This window comes from Bos indicus, chromosome X, assembly GCF_029378745.1.
Source record: "Bos indicus isolate NIAB-ARS_2022 breed Sahiwal x Tharparkar chromosome X, NIAB-ARS_B.indTharparkar_mat_pri_1.0, whole genome shotgun sequence".
NCBI classification, from domain to species: domain Eukaryota; kingdom Metazoa; phylum Chordata; class Mammalia; order Artiodactyla; family Bovidae; genus Bos; species Bos indicus.
The window spans coordinates 149,626,726-149,640,951 of NC_091789.1; the positions used below are offsets into that span (position 1 = coordinate 149,626,726).

The window sequence follows — 14,226 nt, forward strand, 5'->3', positions numbered from 1 at the left end:
ATTATTGCCTTTTAGGTCACTCCATCACTGATAAAAAGTCTGCCTCCGAAATCCCTTCTCAAAGGATTATGAGCGCGGCATAAATTCAGCTTGTTTTCTGTCCGGATGCCATTATCATATTTCGGTCTGAACACATGTTGAATCTGAGTTCTTTATTTCGTGTAGCTTAGATTATAGAAGTCTAACCTCCCCGTCTAACTCCTTCAAGTCTTTCTGCTCTGCGATCTGGTACTCTCCACCTTCATTTCATCTTTATCATGCTATTGCTTTTCTCTCCAATTTTGCCGTCTCTGTGTGGTGTACTTCAATTTTTTTTTTCCATCATCCGAGGTAGTTTACTTTCATTGCTTCTCAGATCCCGTGGCATCCGTGGGATTTTATTTCAAAGGGGCCATAATTGATTTAATTTACTTGCATCCTCCAAAACAATGTGTGAAGTCTTGTTTCACATTCTGCCAAAATGACGTTCCCCACGATTTCCTTTTCTTTTGCTTCCTACGAGTTGGCTTGTTTACTTTCTTATTTCTTCTTTGTCTTCTTTCTTTTTCTCTTTCTTTCCTTCATTCTCCCCCCTTCCCTCTTTCCCATCCTTACATCCCTCCTTCCCTCCGTAAGGCCTTCCTTCCTGGCCTCATTCTGTATTTATTTTCCTATTTAATAAATGAGGTGTACTTTTCACGATATCCACCCAAGTCACTCTCTGTTCCTGTGGCTGTTCAGCCTCTCAGTCGCGTGCGACTCTTTGCGACCCCACAGACTGCAGCACGCCAGGCTTTCCTGTCCATCACCAATTCCTAGAGCTTGCTCAAACTCACGTCCGTTGACTCGGTAATGCCATCCGACCATCTCATGCTCTGTCATCCCCTTCTCCTCCTGCCCTCAATCTTTCCCAGCATCAAGGGTTTTCATCCCATTAGGTGCTATCGGGCTTCCCTGGTGGGTCAGGTGTGAAGAATCCACCTGCCAATGCAGGAGACCCAAGTTTCATCCCTGGGTTGGGGAAATCCCTCTGGAAAAGGAAATGGTAACCCACTCCAGTTTTCTGGCCTGGGAAATCCCATGGACAGAGGAGCCTGGTGGGCTATGGTCCATAGGGTCGCAAAGAGTCAGACACGACTGAAGCAACTTAGAAAACACACATTAGGGTGCTGTAAGAAATTGATTTCAGGCCGAGGTCAGTAGAATTGAAAAACATATTCTGCCCAAAGTGATGACTGAGCTGAATCAGAAGAAGTGACGGTGCCTGACCCAAGGCTTCACTTTTATAATGCAAAAAATAATAATAATAGCAGTCCAATGAGAATTAATAAAAGAGGGAATTGAATACAGAAAAGGGGAGAGGAGTAAAGAACCATTAAGTAGAATATTCAACTTTTTCTCTGAAATAATGAATTAAGAGATTTTTTTTTCTGAGAAAATGCCAGAAGAAAATGGTCTTTCAAAACTGTTCTTTCCTCCTGGGCACATAGCCAACACAAAACTTTAAATTCAAAAATACACAGACACCCCAATGTTCATAGCAGCACTGTTTACAACAGCCAAGACGTGGAAGCAACCTAAGTGTCCATCAGCAGAGGGATGGATAAAGAAGATGTGGTACATGTATACATCCTGGAATACTACTCAGCCCTGAAAAAGAATGAGAGCATGCCATCTGCAGCAACATGCATTCAACTAGAGGCTGTCGTGCTGAGTGAAGCCGTCAGACATAGAAAGACTAAATCGCATCACATCCCTTATATGTGGACTCTAAAAAGATCATACGATGGAACTTATTTACAAAACAGAAGTAGACTTACAGACATGGAAGCTTAACGGCTACCAGGGGAGAAAAGGAGGGAGGGATAAATTACTGGTTTGGGGTTAGGAGATACACAATGCTGCTACTGCTAAGTCGCTTCAGTCGTGTCCGAGTCTGTGCGACCCCATAGACGGCAGCCCACCAGGCTCCCCCGTCCCTGGGATTCTCCAGGCAAGAACACTGGAGTGGGTTGCCATGTCCTTCTCCAATGCATGAAAGTGAAAAGTCAAAGTGAAGTCGCTCAGTCGTGTCTGACTCTTTGTGACCCCATGGACTGCAGCCTACCAGGCTCCTCCGTCCATGGGATTTTCCAGACAAGAGTACTGGAGTGGGGTGCCATTGCCTTCTCCGAGGAGATACACAATACTATATATCACATAGATAAACAACAAGGCTCTACTCTCTAGCACAGGAAACTCAGTATTTATAAAATCTATAATGATCTGTAATGGAAAGTAATCCAATATATATATACATATATATGTGTATATATATATATGATATATATACGCCCAAAAGTTCATTTTGGTTTTTCCATAATATCTTTCGGAACTTTTTGCCAGCTCTCTCTCTCTCTCTCTCTCTCTCTCTCTCTATATATATATATATATAGTCAGTCGCTCAGTCGTTTCCAACTCTTTGTGACCCCGTGGACTGTAGCCCCCCAGACTCCTCTGTCCATGTGATGCTTCAGGCTAGGATACCCAAGTGGGTTGCCCTTCCCTTCTCCAGTGTTCACGTTAAACCAATGTTATTGCCATCAGTGTAAAAGCTCTGTTAGTGAAAACCCTCATTCAACTTTCCATTATTAAAAAAAAAAAAAGGCACACGCACGGCTTTTGGAAAGAAAAAACAAGGCTATTTCCTCCATTTGGAGCCGGAAGTGGCAACCCACTCCAATCTTCTTGCCTGGAGCATCCCATGGACAGAGGAGTCTGGGGGGCTACAGTCCATGGGGTCAGAAAGAGTCCTTCAGGACTGAGCAACTGACCCTGTGTGTGTGTGTGTGTGTGTACACACATATAATTGAATCACTTTGCTGCACACTTGAAACTATCACATTATAACTGCATTGCACTTCAGTAAAAAAAAATTTTGATAATTAAAAAAATAACTATCTTAAATCCTCTTCATGACCATGGAAGACAGAGGAAAGAAAAAAAAATCTTAGCAGTTTGGTGAGATTTGCAGTTGAGAACAATAGAAACATAATTTGTTAACGAAAACATCCTTTTCTTCCGGAGGCCTCGCTGCGGCTGGCGATGGGGTCTTCCGCCTCTTTATTTTTCGCTCCCCACTCCCCAACCCCCGCTTCTCTCGGAGACCAGCACTCCTGCCCGAGGCAGCCTACAGGGCTGCAGACCATTAATACTCCCGGTCACTCACCATCCCAGGCAGTGCTGCTGATGGAGGTCGTGGCCGTCAAGGCGCCTTCGACCACGGGCATCACGTTAGCTCCTTCTCCATGTCAGCCCCGTTTCTTTCTTTCTTTCTTTTTTTTTCTGGCCTGGAAAACAAACCAGGGGTTTCCAGCCAGCACAGGGGATGCTCCGAATTCAGAGAGATTGCTCGGCGACTCGGTGGGAGTGATGACAACGTTCATTGAACGGCCTCGCCTCTTGGCTGTTTTCCAAAAAGAAACAGTTCCGGGGGGTGGGGCCGGGGGCGGGCATCATATAAGACTAGAACCTAAAGCACAGCGGCGGGAAAAACGCGGACTGGAGACACCCTCGATGCGGTTGACGAAACACACCCCAGTCTGGAACCCGGCCCGAGTATCCATCTCCCGATTAGATGTTCAAGCTGTGGGCGTCCTGGGAAATAGGTCTGGACCACAAATCACGTCCTTTCTGCCTCCTCACCGTTCTCCAGGGTGGCAGAGAGCTTGGGGATCCCTCTCCATCAGTCTTTTTTTGACACTATGTCTCAGCTTCATATTTCAAATGGCTTTAGGCAGCGGGGGGCGGGGGCGGGGGACGGGGGAGGAGTAAAAAAAGGTGGTTGAAAGTTACAAACGGATTCCTAACGGAGCAATCGTAAAACTTCCAGTGGAAATGAAAAACTGCTATTAGGTTAGGTTAGGGTTAGGGTCCCCTCCCTCTTGAACCTCTTTCCCACCTCCCACTGAGTCACACCCATCTACGCTGTGACACAGCACTGGCTTTGGGTTCCCTTCGTCATACACGGAACTCCCACTAGCTGTCTGTTTTACATATGGTAATGTGGATGCTTCAACGCTATTCTCCCAAATCATCCCACCCTCTCTTTCCTCCACGGTGTCCAAAATGTCTCCTTTGCTGCCCTGCAGGTACTATCATGAGTACCATCCTTCCAGATTCCATATATATGCATTAATGTGCGATATTTGTCTTTCTTTTTCTGACTTACTTTTCTCCGTATGGGCTTCCCTGGTGGCTCACGTGGTAAAGAATCTGCCTGCAGTGCAGGAGACCTGGGTGCAATTCCTGGGTCGGGAAGACCCCCTGGAGAAGGGAACGGCTACCACTGCAGTATGCTTGCCTGGAGAATCCCCGGACAGAGGAGCCTGATGGGCTACAGTCGACAGGATTGCAAAGAGTGGGACGTGACTGAGCAATTAACACTTTCACTCTGTATCATAGGCTCTAGGTTCATCGACCTCATTAGAACTGAGTGCAATGAGTTCTTTTGTATAGCTGAGTACTATTTAGTTCAGTTCAGTTCAGTTGCTCAGTCGTATCCAACTCTTTGTGACCCCATCGACTGCAGCACGCCAGGCCTCCCCCTCCCGGAGTTTACCCAAACTCATGTCCATTGAGTCAGTGATGCCATCCAACCATCTCATCCTCTGTCGTCCCCTTCTCCTCCTGCCTTCAATCTTTTCCAGCATTAGGGTCTTTTCAAATGAGTCAGCTCTTCGCATCAGATGACCAAAGGACTGGAGTTTCAGCTTCAGCATCAGCCCTTCCAATGAACATTCAGGACTGATCTCCTTTAGACTGGACTGGTTGGATCACCTTGCAGTCCAAGGGGCTCTCAAGAGTCTTCTCCAGCACCACAGTTCAAAAGCATCAATTATTTGGCGCTCAATTCCTTTATAGTCCAGTGCTCACATCCATACAGGACCACTGGAAAACCCAGTTCTATTAGGAGGTGTGTATTACCATTTGGCAAAGATTACTGGGCTCTGTGAAACACATCTTCTGCTTCCCTATTTTTAAGAGTATTTATTTGATGGCCATGCTCTGTCTTCATTGCTGGGCAGACTCTTCTCTAGTTGCCGTGAGCAGGGGAGGCTTTTGGCTTTTCATTGCTGTGGCTTCTTTTGTCATGCTTTGCAGGGTCTAGAACTCGGGCTTCAGTAGCTGTGGTGCCTGGGCTTAGTCATTCCGTGGCATGTGGGATCTTCCCAGACCAGGGATTGAACCCATGTTCCGGGTGTTGCAAGGCAGACGCTTAACCTCCTGGACACCAGGGAAGTCCACCACCATGCATTTCAATGAAATATTATACAACTTAAAAGAGGAACCGTGACTTATCGTTTGGCAAAAGTCACTGGAGACTGTGGATTTCCCAGGTGGCTTAATGGTGAAGAACCCGCCTGCCAGTGAAGGAGGCACGAGTTTGACCCCCGGGTCAGGAAGGTCCCCTGGAGAAGGAAATGGCAACCCACTCCAGTATTCTTGCCTGGAGAGTCCCAAGGACAGAGAAGCCTGGCGGGCTACAGTCCATGGGGTCACAAAGAGTCAGACACAACTGAGCAGCTATACAACAGCACTTCTGCTTCATATGAGACACACCTCGGGGTGTTTGCTCCTGCCGTGTACTAAGTAGATGAGTAAGCTCTGGGTTCCGGCATCCTACAGCCAGCAGACGGTAGCATCTCATAAACTGTCTGTAAACCTTCTTACCGGTCCTTCAAGACCCTGTCACTGCTAATCTTCTCTCACATCTGTCTTATCCTGGAAGTAAGTGACATCCATCCCTGTTTATGTAAGATAGTGGGAAAATCCCCACCCACTTTATTCAGGGGAAAATTCCAAGGGCAGTGAACGTGTGCGTTATACTAACGGGATTTTATCGAAACTCTAATATGTGTGTGTAGGCACACTCACGTTGAGTGATGACGGATGGTCCGTGCTCATTATTAAAGCAGCCCAGAGGGAAAACTGAAGGCTTGCAGATGTTGGGGACTACAAAGAAGCCCACACGCCTCAACTAAGACTCTGACGTAACCATATATGTGTTTAGTCGCTCAGTCATGTCTGACTGTTTGTGACACCATAGACTGTAGCCTGCCAGGCTCCTCTGTCCATGGGATTCTCCAGGCGAGAATACTGGAGTGGGTTGCCATGCCCTCCTCCAACGGATCTTCCCAACCCAAGGATCAAACCCAGGTCTCCAACATTGCAGGCGGATTCTTTACCATCTGAGCCACCAGGGAAGCCTGACCATAGATAAAAGAACAAATAAATGTTTTTTTAATTTAGCATGCCAAGGAATATGAATAAAAGCCTAACTAATCAATGCTTTCTGTCAACAAATGTTGCACAGTTGAGCCATTTTGCTCAGAATTTAGCTTCCGATACACTGTACAAAACCATAATAATGATCTCCACAAAATTTGGGCACTCAGAAAAAGAGAATTTGTTTTTTTGGATACCTGGATGATTCAAATGAGTCATCTCTCATTCCTTTCATGATGCCAGATGCTCGGAGAGGCCAGCTTAATTACCTTAGCCAAACAAATGTATCCCTCAAGACAAGTAAAATGTTGCCATATTTCACCATAATTTGGAGGTGTAAGATGGTACATACATGCTTATCAGCCAGGCTTCTTGCCTTCTCTCCCTGGGAATCCACATTTACAAGATGTTGTTCACAAGGAGATCTCCATAGATCAAGTAATTACTGTTGTTTCATAGACAAACAAGAAGATTTGTCAGGGGGAAAAAATGGGTTAACTAGGGGAAGCTGCAGCAATGATTACAGAGAAATATTTCGGTATAAAAAGCATTCTTTGTGGGGCTTGTTGTCTGTTTATTCATGTTGGGTTGCTGGATAGCCAGTTGTGAAAGAGGAAGGGAGGAAGGAACAATGCAAGACAAAAGGATGGATGGATGGAGGGAGGGATGGAAGGATGATGGAGGGATGGAAGGATGCTGGAGGGATGATGGATGGATGAATGGAAGGATGATAGATAATGGATGGAAGGATGGGTGGATGGAGAGAAGGAAGGATGGAAAGATGGCAGATGGATGGAAAGATGATGGAGGGATGGAAGGATGATGGAGGGATGGAAGGATGCTGGAGGGATGATGGATGGATGAATGGAAGGCTGATAGATAATGGATGGAAGGATGGGTGGATGGAAGGATGGCTGGATGATGGATGGATGGATGTGTGGATGGGTGGTTGGATGATGGATGAGTGGATGGATGATGGATGAATGGAGATGATGGATGAATGGATGGATGATGGATGGAAGGACAGATGGATGGATGATGAATGGATGATTGATGGATGGATGATGGATGGATGGATGGAAGGAAGGATGGATGGATGGATGGATGGAAGGATGGATGGATGATGGATGGAAGGATGGATGGATGGATGATGAATGGATGATTGATGAATGAATGATAGATGGATCATGGATGGATGGAAGGAAGGATGGATGATGGATGAATGGATGGAAGGATGGATGGATTCAAGGATGGATAAATGGATGATGGATGGAAGGATGGATGGATGATAAATGGATGATTGATGGATGGATGATGGATGGATGGAAGGGTGGATGGATGGATGATGGATGATGGATGGATGACTGATGAATGAATGATAGATGGATGATGGATGGATGGAAGGAAGGATGGATGATGGATGAATGGATGGCAGAATGAATGGATGATGAATGGATGATTGATGGATGAATGATGGATGGGTGGATGGAAGGATGGATGGATGGATGATTGATGGATGAATAGATAGAAAGATGATGGATGATGGATGGAAGGATGGATGGATGGATGGATGGATGGATGGATGATGGATGATGGGTGGATGATAGATGGATGATGGATGGAAGGATGGATAATAGATGGATGATGGATGGAAGGACGGATGGATGATGGATGGATGATTGATGGATGAATGATGGATGGGTGGATGGATGATGGATTAATGGATGGACGGAAGCAAGGGAGGGAGGGAGGAAGGAGAAAAGAAGGCTTCACCTCACTCTGTCATCTGGCATCATTTTAAATAGCAGGAAAATTCTTTGTGTACTGTAAAGGCCCACTCTTCACTCACCTGGAGATTCATCTCAGTTACTGTTAGACTTTTCATGGAACACCGACAGAACTGAACACCCAGGGCATGTTGGCTTGCCCCTGCAGCCCCCTGCCCCCCAACACACACACCTGTTCCTGAGTTCTTCATCTCTCACTTTGTACCCTCAGCCTCACTGGTGATGTTCAACTCACCCTCGGCAGTCACTTCAGATCATCCCTAGGGTTTGCAATCTGATTTACTGTTCAACAGAGGCAGTGTGATTCTGGACACGAAACACCACCAGGAAAATGTAGTCAGAAGTCTCAAAAGCTGTTGTGTACTCCTTTTTTAAATATATATATATATATCTTGTGCATTGATTTGGCTACACTAAGTCTTGTGGCAGTCAGGATGTTTTGGGTTTTTTTTTTTTTTTTGGTCAGTTGTGGCATGCAAACACTCAGTTGTAGCTTGAGGGATCTAATAATAGTTACCTGACCAGGGATCGAACCAGGGTCCCCTGTACTGGGAGCTCAGAGTCTTAGCCACTGCACCACCATGGAAGTCCTGCTCTCTCTAGGTTTTTATTAAGTGTACATATAGGTTGAAAACGCTGAAAGGAATCTTCAGACATGAGAGTCCAGGAACAAGGGATAAGGCTTCCCTACTGACTCGGTGGTAAAGATTCTGTGTGTCAGGGAAGGAGGCATGAGTTTGATCCCTAATCTGGGAAGATACCACATATCACAGAGCAACTAAGCCCGAGCACCACAGCTACTGAGTCTGTGCTCTAGAGCCCGGGGACCGCAAATACTGAAGCCCTCCCACCCTAGAGCCTGGGCTCGGCAACAAGGGGAGGCCGCCAGAGTGAGAAGACCCTGCACCATGACTAGAGAATAGCCCTGGCTCATCTCGACTAGAGAAAACCTTGAACAGCAATGGGAACCCAGCACAGACAAAAATAAGGGAATAAAATTTTTTTTTAATCAATGGATATGTATAATCCAACAGTTTTATGTATTGATTTCTGGCTGTGCTGGGTCATATTCTGCAAGTTACTTTGTCAAATAAGAATATCGTTTCAAAACAGGGGTCTACAGTGAAATCAGTGTTGTAGGGTCAAAACACTCTTTCAGTTTACACATTAAACATTCATGTTACACATTGAGGCTTCCCTGACAGCTCAGTTGGTAAAGAAGCCGCCTGCGATGCAGGCGATTCCTGGGTTGGGAAGATCCCCTGGAGAAGGGAAAGGCTACCCACTCCAGTTTTCTGGCCTGGAGAATTCCATGGACTGTATAGTCAATGGGGTCTCAAAGAGTCAGACACAACTGAGCAACTTTCCCTTTCACTTCACTTTACACATTGAAAGGCAATTCTAGTTAGGGAGAAATAAAAACAAATACTTACTAGAGGTTCAAATGTATTGATATTTTGTTTGTAATCCTAGTAAATCATGTCAAAATAGTAACAGTGGGCTTCCCTGGTGGTTCAGATGGTAAAGCGTCTGCCTGCAATGCAGGAGACCCAGGTTCGATCCCCGAGTCGGGAAGATCCCCTGGAGCAGGAAGTGGCAACTCACTCCAATTCTCGTGCCTGGAAAATTCCATGGATGGAGAAGCCTGGTTGGCTACAGTCCATGGGGTTGCAAAGAGTCAGACTTGAGTCATCGGGTCAAAAAGAGTCAGTGAAGAGCGACTTCACTTTCACTTGCCACACAAAAATACACATTTATTTAACATTTTGTTTATAGAAGATACACACATTCTATTTAAAGTTAAACATTTATTGAATTTAGTGTTTTGTTCTACAACAAGATATTTTTTCTTTGGGAAAGTGTTTAATGTTCGTTTACAAGATGGTAGAAATACAGATGGGTGGGTGGACAGATCGGTGGTAGGTAGGTACAGATAGGATGGTTAGATAGCATCAGTAACTTAATGAACACGAACTTGAGCAAACATCAGGAGACAGTGGAGGATAAGGAAGACTGGCCTGCTGTAGTTAATGGGATCATAAAGAATCAGACTGAACAACAGCAGGTATAGGTATGTAACTAGACAGATATTTGATGGAAGGGTAGATGGTGATTGATGGATAGGTACATGATAGGTAACTGATGCCTAGTTTGATAGATGAATAGATAGATGATGATTTATGAATGAATGGATAGATAGAGAGCTGACCGATAGCTGATGGGTAGATAGGTAGATAATTGATGGATAGATAGATGGGTAATTTACTACATAGGTGGCTGATGAATGAACAGATAGATAATCGATAGATGGGGTAGGTAGATATTATGGATAATTGGTGATGGGTGGATGGATGGATAGATGAATAGAAATGTATTAATTTTAAAAGTATTCAAAGTAAGGTAACATTAGATAATGACATAAAATATACAAAAGAGTTCTTTTTGGCTTTTTCTTTGGCTTCATCTGTTTCACACAAATATAACAAAATGATGCACAATTACTATAAAAGGTGTTCATGCTTTTTTATTATTTATAAAAGTATAGAAAGTGTGAAAGTGTTAGTCATTCAGTTGTGTCTGACCCTTTGCGACCCCACGGACTGCAAGCCTGCCAGGCTCCTCTGTCCATGGGATTCTCCAGGCAAGAATACTGGAGTGGGTTGCCATGCCCTTCTCCAGGGGGTCTTCCCCACGCAGGGATGGAACCCCTGTCTCCTGCATTGCAGGCAGACTCTTTACCATCTGAGCCACCAGGGAAGCTCATAAAAGTACAGAGAGGACACGCAAGCCAGCTGGGAGAGCTCTCCCACAAAGGGCAGTGTTTTTCTCCATAACCTTTCTCTGTTTCCTTCAGCACCTCACTTCCTCATCTCTGCATCTCCTTTGGCCTCAGAGGACTAGTGACAGGTGGCAGGATGCTTTTTAAGAACCTTGTGATACACTGAAGCATTTTGCTCTGCTGCTGGAGAGCTCTCCTAGCCGGCTTGTGTGTTTTTCAGTCACTCAGTCGTGTCCGACTCTCTGCGACGCCATGGACCGCAGCACGCCAGGCTTCCCTGTCCAACGCCATCTCCTAGAGCTTGCTCCAGCTCTACACCCGGAACAATCATCGCCCTGTATACTGAGCACATGAGAAAAATCCCCTTGTAATTAACATTAGTGCCCGTGTTCCCTTTGCATCATTCACTTTGCTGGCGGTAAATGAGAGCAGAGAAAGAGAGAGGAAGCTTAAGGTGGACCCTGCGGTTTATCTGACTTATCAAGTACTTCATGTTTTCCACGCCGTTTAGGGGGTACTGAGAATAAGGAAACCCATACTTTGCACTCGGAGACCTCACAGGCTAGTAGATGGTGAGGGGAAAAAATACAAGTATTGCAGTGGGTGGTTTAATAGAAGTTTCTGGAGATGACATTCTAGAGGCACAAGAAGAATGGGATATAGAGACTCCTTCAAATGTCCTGTTTGGTCAGGAGTCCTGAACAGACACCTTTGACTAACTGGATCTCCGACTTTTATTCTAAGGAAAGAAGGAAAATAGGAACTTCCTTGGTGGTCCAAGGACTCGGTGGTCAAGACTCGGAACTTCCATCGCACGGGGGCACGGATTCAGTCCCTGGTGAGGGAACTGAGATCCTACAAGCCATGGCTCAGCCAAAACAAAAACGAAAAGGTAATTAGAAAGAGAAGGGGCTTCCCTGGTGGCTCAGTCGGTAAAGAATCTGACTGCAGTGCAGGGGACCTGGGTTCGATCCCTGGGTTGGGAAGATCCCCTGGAGAAGGGATGGCAACCCACTCCAGTGCTCTGGCCTGGAGAATTCCACGGACTTTGTAGTCTATGGGGTCACAAAGAGTTGGACACGACTGAGCGACTAAGCATAAAAAGAGAAGAGGGAAATACAGAAGGGACAGGAAACAGGTGTTTTGAAGCACAAATTGAAAGATGAAGTGAAAGTGAAAGTCGCTCAGTCGTGTCCAACTCTTTGCAACCCCATGGACTGCAGACTCCTTGGAAATATCCAGGCCAGAATACTGGAGTGGGTAGCCTTTCCCTTCTCCAGGGGATCTTCCCAACCCAGGGACTGAACCCAGGTCTCCTGCATTGCAGGCAGATTCTTTACCAGCTGAGCCACCAGAAAGCCCAAGAATATTGGAGTGGGTAGCCTATCCTTTCTCCAGGGGATCTTCCAGACCCAGGAATTGAGCAGGGGTCTTCTGCATTGCAGGCGGATTCTTTACCAACTGAGCTATCAGGAAAGCTCAAGAGATTAAAACAACCTGAATACATTTAATTCAGCTCTGCAGTCATTTTTAACCAGACATAACTAACTTTTCTTTCTTTTAAAATAATTTTCCATCTCTATTTGTTCCTCTGACTCATCTGCTGGATATTTTCTTCTTAAACTAATCATAAATAATATATAAAATAAAATAAGGGACTTCCCTGGCAGTCCAGTGGTTCAGACTTCGCCTTCCAATGCAAAGGGCGTGGGTTCGATGCCTGCTCAGGGAGTCTATATCCCTCATTCCCGGCAGTCAAAAAACCAGAACGTAAAACCGAACTGATAGTTTAACAAATTCAATAAAGACTTTAAAAAATGGTCCACATCAAAAAATAATCTTTAAAAAGTAAAACAGTTGTCTTTTGAATTGATAATTATTAGGTCGAATCTCGTACTATGGTTTTGCAATCTTATTTGAAAATAATTAGATCCCACAAATAGAGTAGCATTGACGTGTATGCTACCATCTGTGAAATAGATGGCAGGGGGAAGGTTCTGTATATAATACAGGGAGCTCAGCTCGGTGCTCCATGATGACCTGGAGGAATGGGCTGGGGCTGGGAGGGAGACTGGAGAGGGAGGGGACATATGTTTACCTATGGCTGATTGACATTGATGTACAGCAGAATCTAACCCAACAATTGCACATCAATGATCCTCCAGTGTAAAAGAAATACATTTTTAAAATAATAAATAAAATACAACATTCCAAAAAAAAAATTAGGTCCCATTTCGAAAGTCGATTTTGTACGTTCTTTTAAAATGGCTTCTTTTCATAAAATGTATCTATCTTCATCCATAAATAAATGACTTGGACTCTGACCACCCTCTCCCACCCTCCCTCCCCAAAAAAACACATTTGGCAGAAAAAAAAGGTCTTGCCCAAACAGAACACTACATGTATTTTTTTTTCCTGCAACACATTAGGAAAAAATAATCAGGATGCCACGCAGGTGAAAAATGTGTATCTTTCCGAGACACTGGAAAGGGGCTCAGAGGTATGTGATGACTGTAAACAACTCTTGCTCACAATATACAAACACACAAGAAATAATGATAATAAAAATACAAGTTTGGATAACACTCTTCACACTGCTTTTCATTGGATATTCATAGGAATGATGTTCAGAAATCAGAGCGTGTAAAAGGCTTAGGGGGTCTCTGTCTTGATCGGCAGGATACAGTTTTTCTCTCCAACTTTAAACTGGATGAGAGCTCATGAAAAGCACACGATAAGATCAACTCTGCTCGGAATCTCGTTCAGAAAGATAGTTTTTATGCTCGGGTTGGAGTTCTTTCACTCGACATGGAGAGCGTGTGGTAAGGAAAGCGTTTCCGAAAGATTCTCCGCACTTCTCCCTTTGATGTCTACAATTTGTAGGATTATAACATTAGAGCATTCAGAATTATAACAGACATCAAACCTAGATCTCCTGTGTCTCCTGCATTGGCGGGCAGATTCTTTATCACTGTGCCCCCTGGGAAGCCCATTTAGAACATCAGCGCCTTGAATATATTCTGGGGATGAATGAGGCCAGGGGAGACGTTTTTGTTAAAGGGGAAAGAATGTGGAAGGAAAGGATTTCTTTATTTTTTAGAAATTTAAAAAATTAGTTAATAGACTTTTGACTGCCGTGTATCTGCATTGCTGCCTGGGCATTTCTGTACATGTGGTCAACGGGGGCCAGTTTTCCTTGTGGTGTTGGAGAAGACTCTTGAGAGCCCATTGGACTGCAAGGAGATCCAACCAGTCCATCCTAAAGGAGATCAGCCCTGGGTGCTCATTGGAAGGACTGATGCTCAAACTGAAGCTCCAGTACTTGGGCCACCTGATGCGAAGAACTGACTCCTTGGGAAAGACCCTGATGCTGGGAGAGATTGAAGGCGGGAGCAGAAAGGGACGACAGAGGAT

At 44.9% G+C, this 14,226-nt stretch overlaps 1 protein-coding gene across 1 annotated transcript in view; it reads right to left on the reverse strand.

Moving 5' to 3' along the window:
- LOC139181618 (odorant-binding protein-like) overlaps positions 1-3,248 on the reverse strand; it is a 191,710-nt gene extending 188,462 nt beyond the window's left edge. The window contains exon 1 of the mRNA XM_070785105.1: positions 3,188-3,248. Coding sequence (XP_070641206.1) covers positions 3,188-3,248 — 61 coding nt within the window. The remainder of the gene's footprint in view (positions 1-3,187) is intronic.
- Between the last annotated feature and the right edge of the window lie 10,978 nt (positions 3,249-14,226).